General features: G+C 34.1%; 2 protein-coding genes and 1 non-coding gene across 19 annotated transcripts; 2 read left to right on the top strand and 1 right to left on the bottom strand.

Annotated features, from left to right (window-relative positions):
- Positions 1-282: 282 nt before the first annotated feature.
- LOC112771120 (uncharacterized) lies at positions 283-24,136 on the bottom strand. Of its 17 annotated transcripts, none has more exons than XM_072226166.1 (7): positions 23,859-24,136; positions 23,047-23,149; positions 22,142-22,295; positions 21,917-22,013; positions 20,912-21,019; positions 19,445-19,536; positions 3,440-12,233 (listed from the first exon to the last, which is right to left on the bottom strand). In XM_072226166.1, exon 7 carries the CDS (start codon positions 8,427-8,429, stop codon positions 6,816-6,818), a length of 1,614 nt encoding a protein of 537 aa, XP_072082267.1. In that variant the 5' UTR covers positions 8,430-12,233; positions 19,445-19,536; positions 20,912-21,019; positions 21,917-22,013; positions 22,142-22,295; positions 23,047-23,149; positions 23,859-24,136; the 3' UTR covers positions 3,440-6,815. The 17 variants fall into 17 exon arrangements, 16 of the variants coding, with proteins under 16 accessions (XP_072082267.1, XP_072082269.1, XP_072082268.1 ...); XM_072226168.1 differs by having other exon boundaries at positions 19,445-19,529; XM_072226167.1 differs by having other exon boundaries at positions 19,445-19,495.
- Positions 8,190-8,297, top strand: LOC112773531 (small nucleolar RNA R71). The gene has a single exon (XR_003188078.1). It is a non-coding gene; the product is annotated as a small nucleolar RNA R71 (small nucleolar RNA).
- Positions 15,114-19,012, top strand: LOC140181412 (uncharacterized). The gene is made up of 7 exons (XM_072224970.1): positions 15,114-15,450; positions 15,625-16,182; positions 16,267-16,376; positions 16,563-16,708; positions 16,817-16,842; positions 17,339-18,012; positions 18,104-19,012. Exons 1-7 carry the CDS (start codon positions 15,114-15,116, stop codon positions 19,010-19,012), a joined length of 2,760 nt encoding a protein of 919 aa, XP_072081071.1.
- Positions 24,137-25,491: the final 1,355 nt, after the last annotated feature.

Below are 25,491 nucleotides of genomic sequence, written 5' to 3'. Positions count from 1 at the left end.
TTGTAATTTGGCTTTTGAATTCCCAGTTAGGTACGTGTCCAAAAGTGTAGGTATCTATGCTAATGACCAATAGATAAAGTGCTCGCATGATGGGTTTACACAGCCATGTGTCATTTGAGATGATGACACATACCTTATTAGTAAATACGTGTATGGGAAGGGAGTCAAAGGATAAAGCAATTTTGAATAAAGCAGTTATGCCTAAATAATAATCAATTGTGAGTGACCATTGGTCAATACAAGTTCTTAGTGGATAAAAACTCGCATAAATGCAAATATACAACCGTTTAAGGAGGTTTATCCCTAAGCAAATCATATCAAGTAAGATTTGCACACAAAAAATTTGAACATTATTTTGAGAATTACTTTCATAAAAAAATTTCTTAAAAAAAAGAAACTCAGGCTATACTTATATGATATTTCAACTAATAATTTATTAGGATGGATTACAACAGCGGTTTATTCATGAAGCTACTAAGTGACCTATATTTTTAGTTACAATTACATTTTATTGGTCTATTAAACTATAGTACATCAATTATAAGAACAGAAAATTCATTAGTTCATGGTTCACTTAATTGCTTTATGATGCTTTATGAAACCCATCAATAGCACACTTCCTGAAATATCCCAACTGTGGTGGTGGATATCATATGCTCAAGCTGATTAACAGAACTGCCATGTTATAATAATATAGATTAGCATTAAAAGATTATGCTACACCAAGTTGTTAAGTATTAAGCACTACTAATACTCCATATATTGAGGAAGGATATATGCTAATGACATAACTATGGATCTAGCACCTTCAAAAAACATTACTTAAAATGGACAACTTGGTGGGCTCAGTTATCTCTTAAAATGGCAGTGTTAGCTATATTTTAGTTATAGGGTTATATATACAATGTTTTTCCATCAAAGGTAGCATTGAACAAGAAAAATGTCAGCATGACTTATGATGAAAAATAGTCCAACTACATCATAGATTTAGGAAGTACAATTTTTCAAGAAAAGTATAATCTGAAAAGTTTTCTTAAAGAAAAGCAGTTGTGAATTCTGCAATTCAGATTCTTCATAGGCAACATAGCATGAATATACAACAAAAGAAAATCTACTAAATAAGATAAACAATACCATGCTACACCATATTCAGCTAAGGCACTTTAAAATGAAACCATGTGCTAGGCCAGGGCTAAAAAAATTGTGATTTGGCTTTTGGATTCCCAGTTACTTACGTGTCTAAAAGTGCATATATATATGCTAATGGCCAACAGATAAAGTGCTCACATGATGGGTTTACATTTATATGTGTCATTTGAGAGCATGAACCTTACACTAATTACTGAAAACATATGCTGGGAAAGGAGTCATAGGATAAAGCAGTTATGCCTAAATAATAATCAATCGTGAGTGACCATTGGTCAATACAAGTTTTTTTTCATGGATAAAAACCAGCATCAATGTAAACACACAACCGTTTAATACGTTTATCCCTAGGCAAATCATATCAAGTAAAATCTTATCACAAAAGGTTGGAACATTATTTTCAAAATTGCTTTCATCAAATAATTTCTTAAAAATTAAAGAGATATCAGGCTATACTTATATGATATTTCAACTAATAATTTATTAGGATGGATTACAGTAGCGATTTATTCGTGAAGAGACTAAGTGACCTATATTTTCAATTACAATCACATTTTATTGGTCTGTTGAACTATAGGACATCGATTATAACAACAGAAGATTCATTAGTTCATGGTTCACTTAATTGCTTTATCAATCCCATCATTAGCACACTTCTTGAAATATCCCAACTGTGGTGGTGGATATCATATGCTCAAGCTGACTAACAGAACTGCTACGCTATAATCATATAGATTATAATTAAAAGATTATGCTACACCAAGTTGTTAAGTGTTAAGCACTACTAATACTCTATATATTGAGGAAGGATATCTGCTAATGACATAACTATGGATCTAGCACCTTCAAAAAACATTACTTAAAAAGGACAACTTGGTGGGCTGAGTTATCTCAAAAGGAATAATGTTAGAAAAACCAATCCTAGTTATGTTTCTGCTTGAGTGGGATTCCAACATATTTTATCATATATCCCCTAAATTAAAATACTTACTCATATTAACTCATATTAATAGATGTTTTATATAGCTCTTTTGCCTTGCAATAAAAAAATATTTGTTTAAAGTAACCACACCCACGTCCTTATAGAATGATTAAACAATTCTGCACATGCACACTATATAAGCTAATTATATAAATAGGGTAGAGTAAACTGTTGTGTGGTATTCCAATTGAGTGGCCATTTCTCTAACTCACTAAACCCTATTAACCAAACATTCAACCCCTTTACAGCCACAATGAGTAATATCCCACCAAAGAGAGGCGATCTTCCATTCCTGAGTGATGATATTATCTTGAAAATCTTTGTGAAAGCAGATCCAAAGACAGTAGAAAAGTGCAGAAGTCTGAGTAAAGCTTGGAATTCTAGACTATTGGTACGCGGAATCGTGATTACACTTTAATTATGTAAAATTCATCGCTATTTCTTTCCCTGGTAATGGCGCCAAAAACATGATGCCAAGACCATGGTTCACAACTCCGTGTAACTAACCAGCAAGTGCACTGGGTCGTCCAAGTAATACCTTACGTGAGTAAGGGTCGAATCCCACGGAGATTGTTGGTATGAAGCAAGCTATGGTCACCTTGCAAATCTCAGTTAGGCAGATATAAATTGATAATGGTGTTTTCGAATAATAATTAATAGAATAGGGATAGAAATACTTATGTAATTCATTGGTGAGAATTTCAGATAAGCGAATGGAGATGCTTTCGTTCCTCTGAACCTCTGCGTTCCTGCTATCTTCATCCAATCAGTCTTACTCCTTTCCATGGCTGGCTTTATGTGATACATCACCACTGTCAATGGCTACTTTCGGTCATCTCTCGGGAAAATGATCCAATGCCCTGTCATGGCACGGCTAATCGTCTGGAGGCATCACCTTTGTCAATGGCTTCATCTTATCCTCTCAGTGAAAATGATCAACGCACCCTGTCACGGCACGGCTATTCATCTGTCGGTTCTCGATCATGCTGGAATAGGATTTACTATCCTTTTGTGTCTGTCACTAACGCCCTGCAATCGCGAGTTTGGAGCTCGTCACAGTCATTCATTCATTGAATCCTACTCGGAATACCACAGACAAGGTTTAGACTTTCCGGATTCTCTTGAATGCCACCATCATTCTAGCTTACGCCACGAAGATTCTGATTAAGAGATCTAAGAGATACTCATTCAGTCGAAGGTAGAACGGAAGTGGTTGTCAGGCACGCGTTCATAGGGAATGATGATGATTGTCACGTTCATCACATTCAGATTGAAGTACGAATGAATATCTTAGAAGCGAAATAAGATGAATTGAATAGAAAACAGTATTACTTTGCATTAATCTTTGAGGAACAGCAGAGCTCCACACCTTAATCTATGGAGTGTAGAAACTCTACCGTTAAAAATACATAAGTGAAAGGTCCAGGCATGGCCGAGATGGCCAGCCCCCCTGATCTAAGAACCAGACGTTCAAAGATATAAAAATGATCCAAAGATGGTTCAAGAGATGAAAGATCTATAATACAATAGTAAAAGGTCCTATTTATAATAAACTAGCTACTAGGGTTTACATGAGTAAGTAATTGATGCATAAATCCACTTCCGGGGCCCACTTGGTGTGTGCTTGGGCTGAGCTTTAAGTGTTGCACGTGTAGAGGTCCTTTTGTGGAGTTGAACGCCAGCTTTTGTGCCAGTTTGGGCGTTCAACTCTGGTTTTGGCTCCTTTTCTGGCGCTGGACGCCAGATTTAGGTAGAAAGCTGGCGTTGAACGCCAATTTACATCGTCTATTCTTGGCCAAAGTATGGACTATTATATATTGCTGGAAATCCCTGGATGTCTACTTTCCAACGCAATTGGAAGCGCTCCATTTCGAGTTCTGTAGCTCCAGAAAATCCATTTTGAGTGCAGGGAGGTCAGAATCCAACAGCATCAGCAGTCCTTCTTCAACCTCTGAATCTGATTTTTGCTCAAGTCCCTCAATTTCAGCCAGAAAATACATGAAATCACAGAAAAACACACAAACTCATAGTAAAGTCCAGAAATGTGAATTTAACATAAAAACTAATGAAAACATCCGTAAAAGTAACTAGATCCTACTAAAAACATACTAAAAACAATGTCAAAAAGCGTATAAATTATTCGCTCATCACAACACCAAACTTAAATTGTTGCTTGTCCCCAAGCAACTGAAAATCAAATAGGATAAAAAAAGAGAATATACTACAAATTTCAAACTATCAATGAAACATAGCTTCAATCATATGAGTGGGACTTATAGCCTTTTACCTCTTGAATAGTTTTGGCATCTCACTTTATCCATGGAAGTTCAGAATGATTGGCATCTATAGGAACTCAGAGTTCAGATAGTGTTATTGACTCTCCTAGTTCAGTATGATGATTCCTGAACACAGCTTCTTTATGAGTCTTGGCCGTGGCCCTAAGCACTTTGTTTTCCAGTATTACCACCGGATACATAAATGCCACAGACACATAATTGGGTGAACCTTTTCAGATTGTGACTCAGCTTTGCTAAAGTCCCCAATTAGAGGTGTCCATGGTTCTTAAGCACACTCTTTTTTTGCTTTGGACCTTGACTTTAACCGCTCAGTCTCAAGTTTTCACTTGACACCTTCACGCCACAAGCACATGGTTAGGGACAGCTTGGTTTAGCCGCTTAGGCCAGGATTTTATTCCTTTAGGCCCTCCTATCCACTGATGCTCAAAGCCTTGGGATCCTTTTTATTTACCCTTGCCTTTTGGTTTTAAGGGTTATTGGCTTTTTGCTCTTGCCTCTTGGTTTTAAGAGCTTTTGGCTTTTTCTGCTTGCTTTTTCTTTTTCTTTCTATATTTTTTTCGCCTATTTTCTTTTTTTTTTTTTCTGCAAGCTTTGTTCTTTGCTGCTTTTTCTTGCTTCAAGAATCATTTTTATGATTTTTCAGATTATCAAATAACATGTCTCCTAGTCATCATTCTTTCAAGAGCCAACATATTTAACATTCTTAAACAACAACTTCAAAAGACATATGCACTGTTCAAGCATACATTCAGAAAACAAGAAGCATTGTCACCACATCAATATAATTAAACTAAGTTCAAGGATAAATTCGAAACTCATGTACTTCTTGTTCTTTTGAATTAAAACATTTTTCTTTTAAGAGAGGTGATGGATTCATAGGACATTCATAACTTTAAGACATAGTTACTAACTACTAATGATCATGTAATGAAGACACAAACATAGATAAGCACATAACATAGAAAACGAAAAAAACAGAAGAAATAAGAACAAGGAATGAATCCACCTTAGTGATGGTGGCGTTTCCTTCTTGAGGAACAAATGATGTCCTTGAACTCTTCTATGTCTCTTCCTTGCCTTTGTTGCTCCTCCTTCATTGCTTTTAGATCTTCTCTGATTTCATGAAGGATGATGGAGTGCTCTTGATGTTCCACCCTTAGTTGTTTCCAATTTGTGTGGAAGAAAATGTATCCCCTGAGGTATCTCAGGGATCTCTTGATTTGCAGTCAAATGTTCTACCACTGAGCTATAGACCCTTGATGGAAGCTTTTTTCTTCCCTTTCCTCTTTCTAGAGGTTTCTCTGGCCTTAGGTGCCATCAATGGTTATGGAAAAAACAAAAAAGCTATGCTTTTACCACACCAAACTTAGAATGTTGCTCGCCCTCGAGCAAAAGAAGAAAGAATAGAAGAAGAAGAAGAAGATATGGAGGAGATGGATGGATGTGTGTATTCGGCCATATGGGTGGGATTGGGTGGGAGAGAGATGTTGAATTTTGAAGGTAGTGGGTGTATGGATGTGAGTGGTGAATGGAAAACAGAAGGGATGATCATGAATGGAAAGAGAGATGATGAGGTAGGTGGGGATCCTGTGGGGTCCACAAATCCTGGGATGATCCTGTGGGGTCCACAAATCCTGAGGTGTCAAGGCATTTACATCCCTGCACCAAATTAGGCATGTAAAATGCCTTTGCACACAACTCTGGGCGTTCAGCGCCAGGTTGGTGCCCATTTTGGGCGTTCAACGCCCATTTGCTGCCATTTCTGGCGTTGAACGCCAGAACCATGCTTGTTCTGGGCGTTCAGCGCTAGGATGTTGCCCATTTTGGGCGTTCAGTGCCAGAACCATGCTCTGTTCTGGCGTTGAACGCCAGGCAGGTGCTTCCTCCAGGGTGTGATTTTTCTTCTGCTGTTTTTGATTCCGTTTTCAATTTTTCTATTTATTTTGTGACTCCATATGATCATGAACCTACAAAGACATATAACTAAGAAAAATATAGTTAGATAAATAAAAATTGGGTTGCCTCCCAACAAGCGCTTCTTTAATGTCAATAGCTTGACAGTGGGCTCTCATGGAGCCTCACAGATGTGCAGAGCTTTGTTGAGACTCTCCAACACCAAACTTAGAGTTTGGATATGGGAGTTCAACACCAAACTTAGAGTTTGGTTGTGGCCTCCCAACACCAAACTTAGAGTTTGACTGTGGGGGCTCTGGTTGCCTCTGCTTTGAGAGAAGCTTTTTCTGCTTCCTCTCCATGGTTGCAGAGGGAGATCCTTGAGTTCTAAACACAAGGGAGTCCTCATTCCATTGAAGGACTATTTCACCTCTGTCAACATCAATCACAGCTCTTGCTGTGGCCAGGAAAGGTCTTCCTAGGATGACAGATTCATCCTATTCCTTTTCAGTATCCAGGACTATGAAATCAGCAGGGATGTAAAGGCCTTCAACCTTTACTAACACATCCTCTACTTGTCCATAAGCCTGTTTTCTTGAACTGTCTGCCATCTCTAATGAGATTTTAGCAGCTTGCACCCCATAGATTCCCAGTCTCTCTATTACAGAGAGGGGCATGAGGTTTATTCCTGAACCAAGGTCACACAGAGCCTTAAAGATCATGGTGCCTATGGTACAGGGTATTATGAACTTTTCGGGATCCTGTCTCTTCTGAGGCAATGTCAGTTGATCCAGATCACTTAGTTCATTGATGAACAAGGGAGGTTCAACTTCCCAAGTATCAATGCCAAATAATTTGGCATTCAGCTTCATGATTGCACCAAGAAACTTGGCAGTTTGCTCTTCAGTAATATCCTCATTCTCTTCAGAAGAGGAATACTCATCAGAGTTCATGAAGGGCATAAGAAGGTTCAATGGAATCTCTATGGTCTCTAGATGAGCCTCAGAGTCCTTTGGTTCCTCAGAGGGAAGCTCCTTATTGATCACTGGACGTCCCAGGAGGTCTTCCTCCTTGGGATTCACGTCCTCTCCTCTCCTCACAGGTTCGGCCATGGTGCTTATGTCAATGGCCTTGCACTCTCCTTTTGGATTCTCTTCTGTATTGCTTGGGAGAGTACTAGGAGGGATTTCAGTGATCCTTTTACTCAGCTGGCCCACTTGTACTTCCAGATTTCTAATGGAAGATCTTGTTTCATTCATGAAACTTACAGTGGCCTTAGACAGATCAGAGACTAAGTTTGCCAAATTAGAAGTATTTTGTTTAGAGTCCTCTGTCTGTTGCTGAGTGGATGATGGAAAAGGTTTATTATTGCTAAACCTGTTTCTTCCACCATTATTAAAGCCTTGTTGAGGCTTTTGATCCTTCCATGAGAAATTTGGATGATTTCTCCATGATGAGTTATAGGTGTTTCCATAAGGTTCACCTAAATAATTTACCTCTGCTATTGCAGGGTTTTCAGGATCATAAGCTTCTTCTTCAGAAGATGCCTCTTGAGTACTGTTGGATGCAGCTTGCATTCCATGCAGACTCTGAGAGATCATATTGACTTGCTGAGTCAATATTTTATTCTGAGCCAATATGGCATTCAGAGTATCAACTTCAAGAACTCCCTTCTTCATAGGCGTCCCATTACTCACAGGATTCCTTTCAGAAGTGTACATGAACTGGTTATTAGCAACCATGTCAATGAGTTCTTGAGCTTCTGCAGGCGTTTTCTTTAGGTGAATGGATTCACCTGCAGAAGTGTCCAGTGACATCTTTGATAGCTCAGATAAACCATCATAGAATATATCCAGGATGGTCCATTCTGAAAGCATGTCAGAAGGACACTTTTTGGTCAATTGTTTGTATCTTTCCCAAGCTTCATAGAGGGATTCACCTTCTTTCTGTCTGAAGGTTTGAACATCAGCTCTAAGCTTGCTCAGCTTTTGAGGAGGAAAGTACTTGGCTAAGAAAGCCGTGACCAGCTTATCCCAAGAGTTCAGGCTGTCTTTGGGTTGAGAATCCAACCATAATCTAGCTCTGTCTCTTACAGCAAAAGGGAAAAGCATGAGCCTGTAGACTTCAGGATCTACTCCATTAGTCTTAACAGTATCTCATATCTGCAATAATTCAGTTAAGAACTGAAAAGGATCTTCAGATGGAAGTCCATGAAACTTGCAGTTCTGCTGCATCAGAGAAACTAATTGAGGTTTCAGCTCAAAGTTGTTTGCTCCAATGGCAGGAATGGAGATGCTTCTTCCATGTAAATTGGAATTAGGTGCAGTAAAGTCACCAAGCATCTTCCTTACATTATTATTATTTTTGGCTGCCATCTCCTTTTCCTGTTTGAAAATTTCTGAAAGGTTATCTCTGGATTGTTGTAATTTAGCTTCTCTTAGTTTCCTTTTTAGAGTCCTTTCAGGTTCTGGATCTGCTTCCACAAGAATGTTCTTATCCTTGCTCCTGCTCATATGACAAAGAAGAGGGCACAGAAAAATAATAATAATAATAGAGATCCTTTATACCACAGTATAGGGATCCTTGTGTGAGTAGAAGAAGAGGGGGAGACAAAGAATGTAATGTAATGGAAGAAACACAACTGTGAGGAGGGTTGAGATGTGAGATGAGATGTTAGTAGATGAATAAGTAAATAGAATAAGATGGGAGAGGGAGAATTTTCAAAAATAATTTTTGAAAAAGGGTTAGTGATTTTCGAAAATAGTTTTTGAGAAAGGTTAGTAATTTTCGAAAAATTTTGAAATCAAAAATAAAAATAAAAATAATTAGTTAATTAAAAAGAAATTTTTGAAAAAAAGGGAAGATATTTTCGAAAATTAGAGAGAGAGAGTTAGTTAGGTAGTTTTGAAAAAGTTAAGAAACAAACAAAAAGTTAGTTAGTTAGTTGAAATAAATTTTGAAAAGATAAGAAGTTAGGAGGTTAGAAAAGATATTTTGAAACCAACTTTTTGAAAAAGGTAAGATAAGAAGATATTTTTGAAAAGATATGATTGAAATTAGTTTTTGAAAAAGATTTGAATTTTTTTAAAATCACAATTAATGACTTGATTCACAAGAAATCACAAGATATGATTCTAGAACTCAAAGTTTGAATCTTTCTTAACAAGTAAGTAACAAACTTGAAATTTTTTAATCAAAACATTAATTGTTATTGTTATTTTCGAAAATTTGATCTAAAAATAAGAAAAAGATTTTTGAAAAAAAGATTTTGAAAAAGATAAGATTTTCAAATTGAAAATTTGATTTGACTCATAAGAAACAACTTGATTTTAAAAACTTTTGAAAAAGTCAATCCAAATTTTCGAATTTGATGAGAGAAAAAGGGGAAGATATTTTTTTGATTTTTGAATTTTTATGATGAGAGAGAAAAACAAGAAAAATGATGCAATGCATGAGAATTTTAGATCAAAACATGTGATGCATGCAAGAATGCTATGAATGTCAAGATGAACACCAAGAACACTATGAAGATCATGATGAACACCAAGAACATAATTTTGAAAAATTTTTAATGCAAAGAAAATATGCAAGACACCAAACTTAGAATTCTTTAATGCTTACGCACTAAGAATTCAAGAATGCATATGAAAAACACCATACAACACAAAACAAAAAATCATCAAGATCAAACAAGAAGACTTACCAAGAACAACTTGAAGATCATGAAGAACACTATGAATGCATGAAATTTTCGAAAAATGCAAGATGCACATGCAAATGACAACAAACTTATAAAATGACTCAAGACTCAAACAAAAACATAAAATATTTTTGATTTTTATGATTTTATGATTTTTTTTGGATTTTTATTTTATATTTTTCGAAAATCATTTTAAAAAAAAAGAAAAATAAGGATTCCAAAATTTTTAATATGAATTCCAGGAATCTTATGCTCTAAAGCTCCAATCAAAGGGCCAGGCATGGCTTAATAACCAGCCAAGCTTTAGTATGTATCCAGACATGACACGCCTAACATGCCCTACAGTCGTGGCTTTACAGCCAACCAGGCTTCAACAGGATTCATGAAACACTAGAATTCATTCTTAAAAATTTTGAAGAAAAATATATTTTTGAAAATATTTATTTTTAAAAAAATTTTTTTTTTTCGAAAACAAAGGAGAAAATTTTGAAAGATTTTTGAAAAATTTTTGAAGAGAAAACAAAAAGAAAATTACCTAATCTGAGCAACAAGATGAACCGTCAGTTGTCCATACTCGAACAATCCCCGGCAACGGCGCCAAAAACTTGGTACGCGGAATCGTGATTACATTTTAATTATGTAAAATTCATCGCTCTTTCTTTCCCTGGTAATGGCGCCAAAAACATGATGCCAAGACCATGGTTCACAACTCCGTGTAACTAACCAGCAAGTGCACTGGGTCGTCCAAGTAATACCTTACGTGAGTAAGGGTCGAATCCCACGGAGATTGTTGGTATGAAGCAAGCTATGGTCACCTTGCAAATCTCAGTTAGGCAGATATAAATTGATAATGGTGTTTTCGAATAATAATTAATAGAATAGGGATAGAAATACTTATGTAATTCATTGGTGAGAATTTCAGATAAGCGAATGGAGATGCTTTCGTTCTTCTGAACCTCTGCGTTCCTGCTATCTTCATCCAATCAGTCTTACTCCTTTCCATGGCTGGCTTTATGTGATACATCACCACTGTCAATGGCTACTTTTGGTCATCTCTCGGGAAAATGATCCAATGCCCTGTCACGGCACGGCTAATCGTCTGGAGGCATCACCTTTGTCAATGGCTTCATCTTATCCTCTCAGTGAAAATGATCAACGCACCCTGTCACGGCACGGCTATTCATCTGTCGGTTCTCGATCATGCTGGAATAGGATTTACTATCCTTTTGCGTCTGTCACTAACGCCCTGCAATCGCGAGTTTGGAGCTCGTCACAGTCATTCATTCATTGAATCCTACTCGGAATACCATAGACAAAGTTTAGACTTTCCGGATTCTCTTGAATGCCGCCATCATTCTAGCTTACGCCACGAAGATTCTGATTAAGAGATCTAAGAGATACTCATTCAGTCGAAGGTAGAACGGAAGTGGTTGTCAGGCACGCGTTCATAGGGAATGATGATGATTGTCACGTTCATCACATTCAGATTGAAGTACGAATGAATATCTTAGAAGCAAAATAAGATGAATTGAATAGAAAACAGTATTACTTTGCATTAATCTTTGAGGAACAGCAGAGCTCCACACCTTAATCTATGGAGTGTAGAAACTCTACCGTTAAAAATACATAAGTGAAAGGTCCAGGCATGGCCGAGATGGCCAGCCCCCCTGATCTAAGAACCAGACGTTCAAAGATATAAAAATGATCCAAAGATGGTTCAAGAGATGAAAGATCTATAATACAATAGTAAAAGGTCCTATTTATAATAAACTAGCTACTAGGGTTTACATGAGTAAGTAATTGATGCATAAATCCACTTCCGGGGCCCACTTGGTGTGTGCTTGGGTTGAGCTTTAAGTGTTGCACGTGTAGAGGTCCTTTTGTGGAGTTGAATGCCAGCTTTTGTGCCAGTTTGGGCATTCAACTCTGGTTTTGGCTCCTTTTCTGGCGCTGGACGCCAGATTTGGGTAGAAAGCTGGCGTTGAACGCCAGTTTACGTCATCTATTCTTGGCCAAAGTATGGACTATTATATATTGCTGGAAAGCCCTGGATGTCTACTTTCCAACGCAATTAGAAGCGCGCCATTTCGAGTTCTGTAGCTCCAGAAAATCCATTTTGAGTGCAGGGAGGTCAGAATCCAACAGCATCAGCAGTCCTTCTTCAACCTCTGAATCTGATTTCTGCTCAAGTCCCTCAATTTCAGCCAGAAAATACCTGAAATCACAGAAAAATACACAAACTCATAGTAAAGTCCAGAAATGTGAATTTAACATAAAAACTAATAAAAACATCCCTAAAAGTAACTAGATCCTACTAAAAACATACTAAAAACAATGTCAAAAAGCGTATAAATTATCCGCTCATCAACTATGCACCAACTTATTTATCAAGAAAAACTATAAGGAAACCAAAGACAGAGACCGAAGCGTCATTGTCGGCATTGGGTCCCCCCAAGTGATCAAAACTCAATGTGGTATGTTCGAGCCTCAGTTGATACTGGGCGGCAATTTAATTTCAATGTGCCGATAGAAATTAACCATTATGGCTTCTACTCGATCATAGGCTCCGACCATGGAGTCATTTGCTTGAGGATTTCCATGGGGGTCTCAATTCTAGGCTACTTATGTGGAATCCCCTCACGGGAAAGAGACATTTTGCACTAGACGAAGCTAGCAAGCACTACTGTCACGTTGTATCTCTTTATGCCTTTGGGTATTTGGAAGATAGTGTGGAATACCGCATTGTGCATGTACATATCAACCGATACATTAGCACGAGAAATTCCAATGATTGGTAATGAAATACATTGTAAATAATTCACCAAACACTTATCTGCCAGTACATATCAGGTAAACAAATTAACTTTTGGATATTCAGACTTTGCAAAGCATGCTACGATAAAAAGAGCATCGAAACGAGCTCAACAAAAAATACCAGTGTATCTCAAAGTAAGGAAGGTAAAATTTATTTTGTATGACCAGATAAGATTCAACCTAAATTGCTAAAATCATATATAGATAATCAGGTTTTGGGTGCTCCTAAAGAGAACCAATCTGTATCTCAATTAAAGAGAGATCTATTTATGATTAACAGGTACACCAGCTATAACTACATCGAACCAAAGCAACATGGATTAGACTACAATTCAATGTAAGTCAAATGACATCATGCTTTATATTATTACTTTAAATTATGCAAGAGATAATTACAGTTAATGATGGAGACAGTGCATTTCAAAATACAGATTCAAGTGGTCCAGAAATAATTCAATGTAAAGTGGACTCAGTTCAATCTACCAAGACAAAAATATCAAACACTATTAGTGTGAATAGTATGGCGGATAATACAACACAACAGAAGAACTATGCACGAGGTACATGGAACACTGACCATCCTTATTTTTTAAAATATAAATGAGGCCATACTTCTTTTTTATGAAGATAATGTTGCCTATATGTGTACTAAAACTATCAAACCAAACAGAAGAAATTAGAAATGCTAGGAGGAGCAGAAGGTTGAAATTAAATGCTTCAAGACAAAATGAGACCAGAATCTTCAAAGAAGGTATTCATACTTAATTCTTTTAAACAAGGTATTCATACTTATTAGCCATGAAATTAAAATCATACTCAACCAATCACTTTTCTTAGTTGTGGATTGTACTTTTCAATGCTTATGATTTGTTCGAAAGTGGTAAGGACAATTGTTTGTTATTTTAGATGTATCCTCCTATTAATAAGAAGGTGTCAATTATCAATAAATTCATCAATATAAAACTAACATTGTGTAATTTCTTAAAATGATGCAGGAACAAGATCGGGCCTAAGATCTTCCAATACCACTAAAAAAATAAAATCTAGAGAAGGCGGTACATACTAGATAAAACATGTTTAACTGATACAAATATAAAAAATCTAAGATCTTCCTAATAATATCGTATCGACTGAATTAACCCTTCTTGCTGCTTCCAGAGTATTTACACATGGGGGATGCAATGTATGAATATGAGCATTGTAATGCTCTTTTCTGGTATGACGAAAAGTCAAACAAAAATTATAACACAAGCCAACCTAAATTCACTCTATGTTGTAAAGGAAGACAAGTTCAAGTTCCACACTTACAAGAAGCTCCTAAAGTGTTGTATGAGTTGTTATATGGTAATGGTCCAAAGAGCAAGCATTTTCGTAAAAATATTAGATCTTACAATAGCATGTTCCAGTTCACATCCATGGGCGCGAAAATAGATCGTGGCAGGAATAATTCCAGAGGACCACCAACTTTCATTCTCTTTGGTGAGAACTATCATTTAATGGGTAGTTTCATACCACCCGAAGGAAGTACGGCCAAATTTGCGCAATTATATGTATTTGATACACAAAATGAAGTCCAAAACCGCATGGCTGCCATCAGGTTTGTCATCTTTTGTTTAACGCATTATTAATTAAAATTTTCATAGCCAAAATATTGTAATTTATATGCTGCTATTATAATATTATACTTGACTTGCTGCCGTAGGGGTGAAGAGAACAAGCAGATTCATGAAGATATTGTAAGAGATTTGAAAAAAAGCTTGATGACAATAATATTTTGGTCAAGGCATTTTGTATGGTCATGGATTCAGTTGCTAAGGATTCGAATAACTCAATCAAGCTACTCGGCAAAAGAAGAAAGGATGGTAGAAGATATAACTTGCCCTCAACAGATGAAGTGGCTGCTTTGATTGTTGGAGATTTTGATATAGGTAAGATTGATCGGGACATTGTAGTTGAGACACAAAGTGGAAGATTGCAACGGATCAATCAAGTCAATCTAGCTTATTTGGGATTACAGTATCCTTTGTTATTTCCTTATGGGAAAGATGGTTACAAAGAAGATATACTTCTTAATAAGTGGAATCATAGTGGTGGGAAAGGACGGCAAGAGGTGTCCATGAGGGAGTTTTTCGCATTTAGGATTCAAGAAAGATTAGCTGATGGATCTCCCCTCTTATATGCAAGAAGACTATTCCAACAATTTTTGGTTGACGGATATTCTATGATTGAATAAGCCAGGTTGAACTATATACGTCAAGAGCAAGATAAATTCAGATGTGAAATGTACAAGGGAATAAAGAAAGCAGTTTTCAGTGGAAAAACAACACCATCATCATGTGGCAAACGTATTATATTGCCTTTTTCATTTACGGGGGGTCCCAGATATATGATACAGAATTATCAAGATGCAATGGCTATTTGTAAGGTGGTAGGTTATCCTGATCTTTTCATTACCTTCACATGCAATCCTAAGTGGCCTGAGGTTGAGGACTTTCTAAAGAACAGAAAGTTAAATTCCGAAGATAGACCTGACATTGTTTGTAGAGCTTTCAAGGCAAAACTAGATACTCTAATTAAAGATATTAGAGCCAACAAGATATTTGGGAAAGTGAGTGAAGGTAAATTTTTACTAATCAAAGTTACTAATATACATATTATGTCACATAAGCAAAGAATTAACTTTACATTAGTGTTACTAATCACAGTCACTAGAAACCTTTCATGTTATCAATATATGTATTATTACACATACATACACTATTTAATTAAATCTTCATTAATGGATTTTGCAGTTGTTTACACAATTGAATTTCAGAAACGTGGATTGCCACATGCACATATACTACTTTTTCTCCATAAGGATGACAAATATCCAATAGCAAAAGACATTGACAGAATTATATCAGCTGAGATACCAGATAAGAAGACAGATGCAGATTACTTTGAAGCAGTGAAAAAGCACATGATGCACGGCCCGTGTGGTTTGGTTAAGAAAGATTCACCATGTATGGAGGATGGTAAATGCATTCGTCACTTCCCTAAGAGATTTATTGATAACTCAACCGTCGACGATGAAGGTTATCCGATATATAGACGTAGGGAAGATGGAAGAACAATTAAAAAGTCTAGCATTGACCTTGATAACCGTTATGTGGTCCCTCATAATAGGCTCTTACTTATGAGATATGGAGCTCATATCAATGTTGAGTGGTGCAACCAATCAAGGTCAATGAAGTATTTATTCAAATATGTGAATAAAGGACATGACCTCGTCACAGCCTCATTCTATAAAAGTGCTACATCAAACACCGAGTTGGATGAATACGATGAAGTGAGCATGTATTATGATTGTAGATACATATCTCTATGTGAAGCAGCCTAGAGAATTTTTGGGTATAACATCCATTATAGAGATCCTTCTATTGTGAGATTAGGTTTTCACTTACCCGATGAACAAAATGTGATATTTAAAGACGATGAAAATTTAGATGATGTGGTGAAACAAGCATCCGTCAAGGAATCTATGTTCATTGGATGGTTTCAAGTAAATAGGGATTATATGGAGGCTAGGTCATTGACATATGTAGAACTCCCTACAAAGTTTGTATGGAAAGCAAAAGAAAGAGTGTGGTTGCCACGAAAAACACATTATGTTATTGGAAGAATCTTCTTTGTGCCTCCAGGTTCGGGTGAAATTTATTACCTCAGACTAATCCTTAATTTTGTGAAGGGACCAACTTGCTATGAAGATATCAGAACCATAGATGGTGTTGTTTATTCATCATTTAAAGATGCATGTTATGCACGTGGTCTTCTAGATGATGACAAGGAATATATTGATGCAATAGAAGAAGCTAGCCATTGGGGATCTGGAGCGTATCTGAGAAAGCTCTTTGCAACACTTTTATTTTCTAATTCAATAGATAGGGCAGAACATGTATGGGAAAAGACATAGACTCTACTATGTGATGACATACTTCATAGGCAGAGAAGACTACTTGATAATCCAGGTATCAATTGTTACTTCAATTATCATAATTAGATATTTTCGCTATCTCAATAGGTAAAAAATGATATTTTAGTAATTAATCAATAAATTCTATCACAATAGTTTTAGTATTCCAACCAACCACAATATAATAATGAAGTAATTTGCATGAATCTGTATATTTGTATAATTGTGTAATATTTAATCAAAATACAGTTGCGATAAATTTATAAGAAAATAAAGTAAAAGGATAACCAATTGATGGTGAGGGATAGGCATTTTTGACAAATATATTACTAACTTAAAAAGGAAGGCTCTTATGCTAATTAGACTAACATTTTTAATTTGTAATAAATTGTCCTGTCCTGGAAAATTGTGTTAACAATGGTAACTCAAATCAAATACTTAATATGGTCAGCGTGGCTATTGCAGTGCTTATATAAGTCATAGAGAAATTTTTCCACACGTAAGTGAGTTATTACATTGTACTGATTTGAATTTTCCTGTTATGCACGCAGATTTAGTTCTTACAGACGATGAGTTAAAGGAGCTAACACTCATACAAATTGAAAATGTGCTAAACAGTTACAACAAGAGCCTTAGAGACTACCCACCAATGCCAGTACCAGATATGAGTCAATGTTCGAACCATCAACTAATAGCGGATGTCATTAACAGGTTAATTTGTGATGAACTTCGGTATGATAGAAGGAAACTAGCCGCGAATCATATTACTTATATGCAAAAACTGACAGATGAGCAAATGATGGTATACGAAAAAATAATGGAAGCAGTTCATAGTGGGAAAGGTAGAGTATTCTTCCTGTATGGTTATGGTGGGACTGGAAAAACTTTTGTTTGGCAAACATTAGCTTCTGCATTGAGATCTCGATCACAAATTGTACTCATTATTGCATCAAGTGGGATAGCATCACTTCTATTACCCGGTGGCAGGACAGCACATTCACGTTTTGCAATCCCACTCAATTTGGATGAATTCTCCACATGCAATATAAGACAGGGGAGCGCCTTGGCTGAATTGTTGATAAAAACAAAACTAATAATTTGGGATGAGGCTCCTATGGTAAATAGGTACTGCATTGAAGCTCTTGACAGGATGATGCGAGACATTCTAAGATTCAAGAATGTGAATAGTGAAATGGAGCCATTTGGAGGAAAGACAGTTTTGGAGGTGATTTTCGACAAATACTACCAGTGATCCCAAAAGGAACTAGGCAAGAAATTGTTAATGCCACAATAAACTCATCGTATATTTGGAATAGCTGTCAGTTGTTGACCCTCACAAAAAAATGAGATTGAGAGTAGGTGATTCCACTGAAAGGTCGCATGACTTGAAGCAATTTGCTAATTGGATTCTAGGTATTGGTGATGGAAGTTATGGTACACCTAGAGATTCAGGTGAAAGAATTGAAATCCCAGATGACATTCTGGTAAAGGATTGGGATGACCCAATAGAGACAATCTGTAAGGTAACCTATCCAGAACTATTTTCAGGAGAAAATCTTGATCAACACATAAAAGACCGAGCGATACTTGCACCAACATTGCAAATTGTGGATGAAATAAACAATCACATGATGAGCTTAAATCACATTGAAGCACATACCTATTATAGTTCTGATAAGGCATGCCCAACAGAGTCTAATAATGATTTACTGGCATCCATACACACTCCTGAGTTCCTGAACACAATCAATTGCTCGGGTGTTCCAAACCATCAGTTGACATTAAAGGTTGGAACCCCTATAATGTTACTTAGGAACATTGATCACTCGACAGAATTGTGCAATGGTACACGCTTAATTGTCACCAAGCTTGGAAAACACATCATAAAAGCACAAAGCAGCACAGGAAAAAACAAAGGACAAAGAGTGTTCATCCCAAGGATGACTTTAAGTCCATCCGATCATCGAATAGCATTCAAGTTTCAACGGAGACAGTTTCCTATAATGGTATCTTATGCAATGACTATAAACAAAAGTCAAGGTCAATCATTGTCAAAGGTTGGGCTCTTACTCAAAAAGCCTGCTTTTACACATGGTCAGCTATATGTTGTAGTTTCTAGAGTCACAAACAAGGAAGGACTTAAGATACTACTAAGTCATGATGAGAAGAAAAAGAATGAGACGGATAATGTGGTATTCAAAGAAGTCTTCAGGAATGTTTGTTGAATGCATCAACAATGATCTTTGATATAAAGATGAGTTTTAGAGTTATTTTGAAATAATGTAATCAAGTTGAATCATGGATCTTCAGCACTTTGTCTGATGGTGGAGAATGTTTCTTCAAGACACTAATCAGTTTGAATTATCTCCATGCACAAATCAGGTACTTAATACTATTTTGTCCGACATATTGTTAGTATGACCATTAGCAGCATTTTTCTTAAATCCAATTATTCCTTAAGACTTTCATGTTTAACCACTAAAAAGGAAGAAACTATGCCTAGATTGCACATGTTAGATTATATGTCTTATATCTAAAAAGGATAAATGAATTATAATTGACATTTACTCGATAATAAGGATAACACCCTAAATACAAGTATCATCACAAAAGAGATATAACACAACAAAATTAAAAACTAAATAGGTTAAACTAACCTCAATCTGGGTCATCCATCATAGAGGTTGCTCCCAACAAGATACTTTAGTCTTCATGAATTAAAAAATCAACTTATAATCAAATCTATGAACTTGAAAAATAAATTCATATCAGAATTACATTTAAATATTTTCTTTGTCCGATCTTTGAGTCACACATCATTGATTAGCAACAATAGCAACATTGTAACCAATAAACTTGCAAAAGCAATAGACTGCAGTAACCAATAATTTTGATTTCTAATGTTAAATGAATATATTTGTACTTAAAAGATAACAAAGATAAACATGAAAAATATCAAATCATCAAAATCACTATAAGGAAAATATTATCCTTATTCTTAGGTAAGTGAACAAGGGAAACTTGAAAGTTGTCAGCCTAGATCGTTGCCTAGATTATGATTTTGCAATATATATATATATATATATATATATATATATATATATATATATATATATATATATAAATTTTAAGCCATTGAATGTTTTGAGCCTAAAAGGATTGACATTAAGAAAAGAAAAAAACCTAATGAATATCATGAAAGAAAGTTTTTCACCATTGTAAATTAAGATTACTCGTACATCAAATTAAAGAGCCTAAGTCCTAAAACAACAACAAAATGCAAGAAATATAATCAATATATTCTTATTGGAACATCTTGCTAAAAGATGACAAAAGATTATATTCTTTAATAAAAGATGTGGAAAAAGAATATCTTGCTAAACCAACCTGTTATTCTCCTATTAGTACCAGATTCGTACAGAGAAAATGCTCACTAAATTTAAGAAATGCTCACTAAATTTAAGAAGTAGAAGAATCTTTCCAGAATTTGAAACAAATCAACTACCATTTGTAAATTCTTATTGAAATTAAAAATATATAAACGGGCGGGATTCACCGTATCAGAAGAAATAAGAATATTTCCCAATAATTAAATTCTTATGAAAGAAAAATCAAATGACATACAAGAGACAACTCATTTTTTGAAGATTTCATTTCCTCAACTAAGTAATCATTATGAAATTGAACACCAATTAGAAGATTGTCATTAAGTATCCTATTCTGCATCTAAAAATTCAGTCTCTATCAACACGGCTTAGCAGAAGTTATCAAAAGAACACTAAAAAAATCATCAAAAAATTAAAATTAAAGTCAATGTGCTTTATAGAATTCCTAACACTTTTAACATAGTCAGTCCCAAAATGAAAAACATAGAAATAAAAAAATGTAACAAAGAAAATATACATATAAAAAATATTAAAAATTAAATAAAATATAATGAAAAACACATGAAAGGTACACCCAGTTGATATAATAGGCACCGATAAAAAAGCAAAATTGATTCCCTAACCAAGGATCAAGATAAAAAGCTTTTAACATAAAGGCTTAATGCAAAGTTCAAAATAACATATAAAATCAATGTCCAAAACATATAAAACTTTTGGATAAATATACAAATCACTCACTTGGATCTTAAATCTTCATGAATATCTCAACTTCAGCCTCTAGAACACTATCTTCTTGAATTTTACTATCTCTCGCAAGTCCTCTAATCAGAAAAATATGAAAAGTTCCTGCAAAATTACCAAGGGCCATAACAGATTTTCACTTTAAATATTAAAAGAAAAAGTATATTAAAAGTGGAGCATATAATATTCACGACCTCATAATGATTGGATTTAGTATAAGGGCTCAAATCTCTCCCAATTTGTCGATGTTAGCACTTTGAAGTAAGTCCAGAATGATATGCATATAACTATACATTGAAGCTTATTACTGAAATATAAGTTCAAACTTCCATTTTTTTATTAGAGCAAAACAAAAAATAAATTAGAATTAAGTGTCAGTTTGTTAACTCAAAACAATTGAACTTATTAATAAAGAGGAGAGCATAAATATATTTTAGTGTTAAATCCAATTAATCAAAACCCAACTAATCAATTAAGAATCGTTAACAATGTGATGATGGGTGCATATTCAAAACACAAATATATTTTAATGTTGGATCCAATTAGTCAAACAAAATGATATAACATTCAAATATTTTTATCCTTTCTTCTCTACATGTCATATTATTCTAAAAAATATCATTTCAGAACTCAAATCAAATTGTTTATTAATTTTATACAGTAGTTAATAAATACATATGTAATTTCTCAAATCTCTATTAAAAATAAAAAATTTGGTACCTAAAAACTTACAAAATTGCCACTGAAAATAACAGCTTGAAAAAAGATAATCCTACCGATATATGTGCTACCCGACTCGAACAAAGTTTTGGTAGTATGAGCATCCCAAATGTTTCGCATTAATATAGAGATCATCAAGTGTTGTCCATCTCACATCAACAGAATCATAATAGATAACAATCTCCCATGAATACATCAACAATATATCATTTTGACACTTTTAAATGACTCTTTTTATCCTTATTCAAGTGCTACATTATATTATCTTTCACAATCCTTTACCTTTAACGTATCTTCATGTCCAATTCTTCCATCCGGATGAAATGTTATTGAGCGCACCCCTGCTGATGAGAGAACCTTTATGGAAATATTCGTACAACTGGCAGAAAAGGAAACAAATGTTTAGAACCAACAATATACATAGAGAAAAAGATCATTAGCCTATGAAAAATGAAGTCATTCCAATTTTATTATACATGCATATTAATGAGAAGCTATGATCAGTACCTCTTCCATGGTAGTGCCAATATCAAGTCTGTGCAATTCATTCAGTGAATACTATGCAGTGAACCCTTGATGCCAGAATAATTTCACTAAGAACAATTTCAGCAGCTTCATCAGCAGCCTTTGAACTTTCAATAGCCACATTGTCTTCAGTATTCTGACATCAACGAAAACTCTTTTAAATTCATATTATAGAGTGTTCATTTTGAAATCTTGAGATAGAAATGCTTACATACTGGGAGCATGCACAGATTAATGCACACAAAAAAATTCAGGAATTTGGCAAGCATAGGCTAAAACAAAAATTGTCATACGGATAATACAAAATCACAAGATGCTACAATTACAAATAGTGATACACAAAAAAATAAGCGATCAAATTTCTAAACAGTTGTAAAATTACAATTCACAGATTATTCCAATCATCCATTTGCAAACTTCACTCATAAATCCTAAAAGAATATCTTCGTGACAAAAATAGAGTGGATGCAGATAAAAAATACAAAACAAAGAAAAAAGAGAGCATCTTTTTTTCCCACAGTAAGGTGTTCAAAATATATATATTTCTCATAATCAACGCTATGAACTTCAAAAGTAAATCTAAAGAAAACGGAATCCTGAAATTTCAAAAATATACGACACAAAAGCCACAATTGGCCATCCACACCAACTGTTTCTCCCCAAACAACATCCATACTCTTAGCCTAAAATTTTAAGAAAAAATAAGTCTCAATAATTGTATATGTATATTTGTATTTCTACATACCTTGAGGTACATCAGTTATTCCGCCAAAAACTAATGTTTCAAGTCATTAAGAACTCTCATTGAGACTCTTAACTTAGAACTTTAGCCACATCAAAGTTTCCATTCAGATCAAGTAATAAATATTACAAGTAAAGTAATGAACCTCATTATAGAGATGAAATATAATTGCAATTTTCTTTCTTCGAAAAGATTTCTGTTTTTCTACAACTTCATATAACTTCAAAGAAAGCTGCAACTTCACAAACCTGCTAAATCCAAACCATTAATTAGTCATTTATTAGCAGAACCAGAATAAGATTAATCAACTTGGTATAGAGATCACTAATTATATTAACTATATTTACTTTCTACGGTGATTTAATATTACTTTTAAAATATTCCTAAAATTATTCATATTATCTAAATATTCACGGTATCTATGTAGAATCTACTTATACTCACAAATTAATGTTGAGCATCATAGTATCATAAAGATAAATTGTTTTTTCCTCCATAAATATTTAAAGGGAATCCGTTTTATAGTTGCATGCATAGATCAAATAATGGTATCCGATTCAAATTAAATTTACCATAAATTAAACCAAAATACAAAATTATCATCAGTTCTAAAAAAATAGATATATATAACAAATAAAAAGTACGATCAATAGATAATCAACTAAAATAGAAAATAAAAATTAAGCACAAATTAAATAAATTTATAAATTAAAAACAACAAAACAATACAAGCTTGAGCTACTTCTGAAAAGCTAACCCATATTAAACCCATTTTAAAATAGAAGCTCCGATGCATCTACTTCTTCAACCCATTTTAAAATAGAAGCTCCGATGCATCTACTTCTTTAGGAAATTAAAAGAAAGGGGATTAATGCTTTGAATAAACTATACAAATGCATAGAGGATAATAATATCGTCTTTACGCAAAACTTTATTTACACAACTTTATTAGTTTACCTTTTTCGATGCCCAAATTCGAACTTTTTAAACATCTTCTGAGTCAACAAAGCTTCTACTCGAAGAAAATAGTCAGTAGCTAAAAAAATCAAATAGGTGGAGGCTTAATTTGAAGGAATATTTTAGCCAGCATCTTTCTATGCCTTTTTGTTTCTCTTGATGGATGTAGTAGGTAGGATAATTAATTATGAAGGAATGCTTCTTATTAAGAGTTAGTGGATTTTAATAAAATGGTGGGTGGATCTTCTTCAACTAACACCTGTAAACATTTAAGACACATCATAAGGACAAGTGTTTGCTTCAAATAAATACAAAATTATTTAATTCTAACTTTATCCTTTTTTTTTTTGCTTTTGATTATAAATTTTTTTATTCTTAATAAAAAGGTGATTAATCAAAATTCAATTAATCATATCCTTATACATTCAAATACTAGAAACTTTTACTTAACTAATATTATTAAATTTATCAAATTCGTAATTATAGTTTTTATATTACAATTTTCCTTAGTCATTGATGTGTATTGATGACTTTTGTTACATTCTTGCACATGCTCTATTAACTAATTAATACTAATACTAATATAAAACCTTTAAGTTTTACACTAATTACGCCTCCACAAATCTCTATTATGAAAATATGTGTGTTCTAACTTCTAAGTACCAAAAGAATAACTAAATAAAATAAACTAAATCTTATAATATTAAATAGATAAAACAACCAATACTAATAATTATTTATGTTCAACATAACACCGTAAAATATTTAATATATGGATTCTTACGTTAAATTTATTGATTATAATTAAAATCTTGAAAATTTATCATAATTTTAATTTATGATATTAGATAAAATTTTCAAAAATATAATATATTTTGAAATGTAAAAAATAAATTTGATTTAACAGGATAAGATTAGGTAATTTTAAAATCTTAAACTTTGAAAATGAGTGATTTTATGTTAAAGATTAAAAATTTTAATTCATAGATAAATATTAGTCAATCTATTTCTCATATACAATTTTTTTGTATATAATGATTTTACATAAATATAAAAAAATAACAATTAATAACTTAATAAAACCTAATAAAAATAATATATAAAATATAAGTTATTTAAAAATAACTCCTAAAAAACAAATAAAATTTATTCTTTATATATAAATTTTTATGTGTATATTACATTAAATATCAAACTAAAAAAATAACAAGATTATGGGACAACCCGCGCGAAGCACGGGGAACACACTAGTTAATTTATAAAAGACAACTAGTGCATGTCTATTTGCTTGACAAGTGTATAGCTGGAGTTGTTGACACATGACAAAATAAAAAGGAAAGTAACAAGTTATAGCTGCTCATATACAACAAAAACGTAGGGTAAAAAGGTAAATTCACCACACCTACATGTGTACTTTAAAAACATGATAAATGGTTGTAGTGTGTTTGTTTAAAAAGTAGTTCCGCCACTGAAAGATTGTTATTCTCCTACAAACATTTTCCTTCATAAGCCTTGAATCCTTTATCCTGTGCAACCTGAAACATCATAACAGAAAATTTTGATTTTGTTACTGATGTGAACGCCAGGAAACTAGATTGGAATTTCAAAGTTTATATTGTTAGGATATGGGAAG

Source organism: Arachis hypogaea, chromosome 18 (genome assembly GCF_003086295.3).
Source record: "Arachis hypogaea cultivar Tifrunner chromosome 18, arahy.Tifrunner.gnm2.J5K5, whole genome shotgun sequence".
Taxonomy (NCBI): Eukaryota; Viridiplantae; Streptophyta; class Magnoliopsida; order Fabales; family Fabaceae; genus Arachis; species Arachis hypogaea.
Note: the sequence above shows the minus strand (reverse complement) of the source record. Positions and strands in the feature narration are given on the sequence as shown.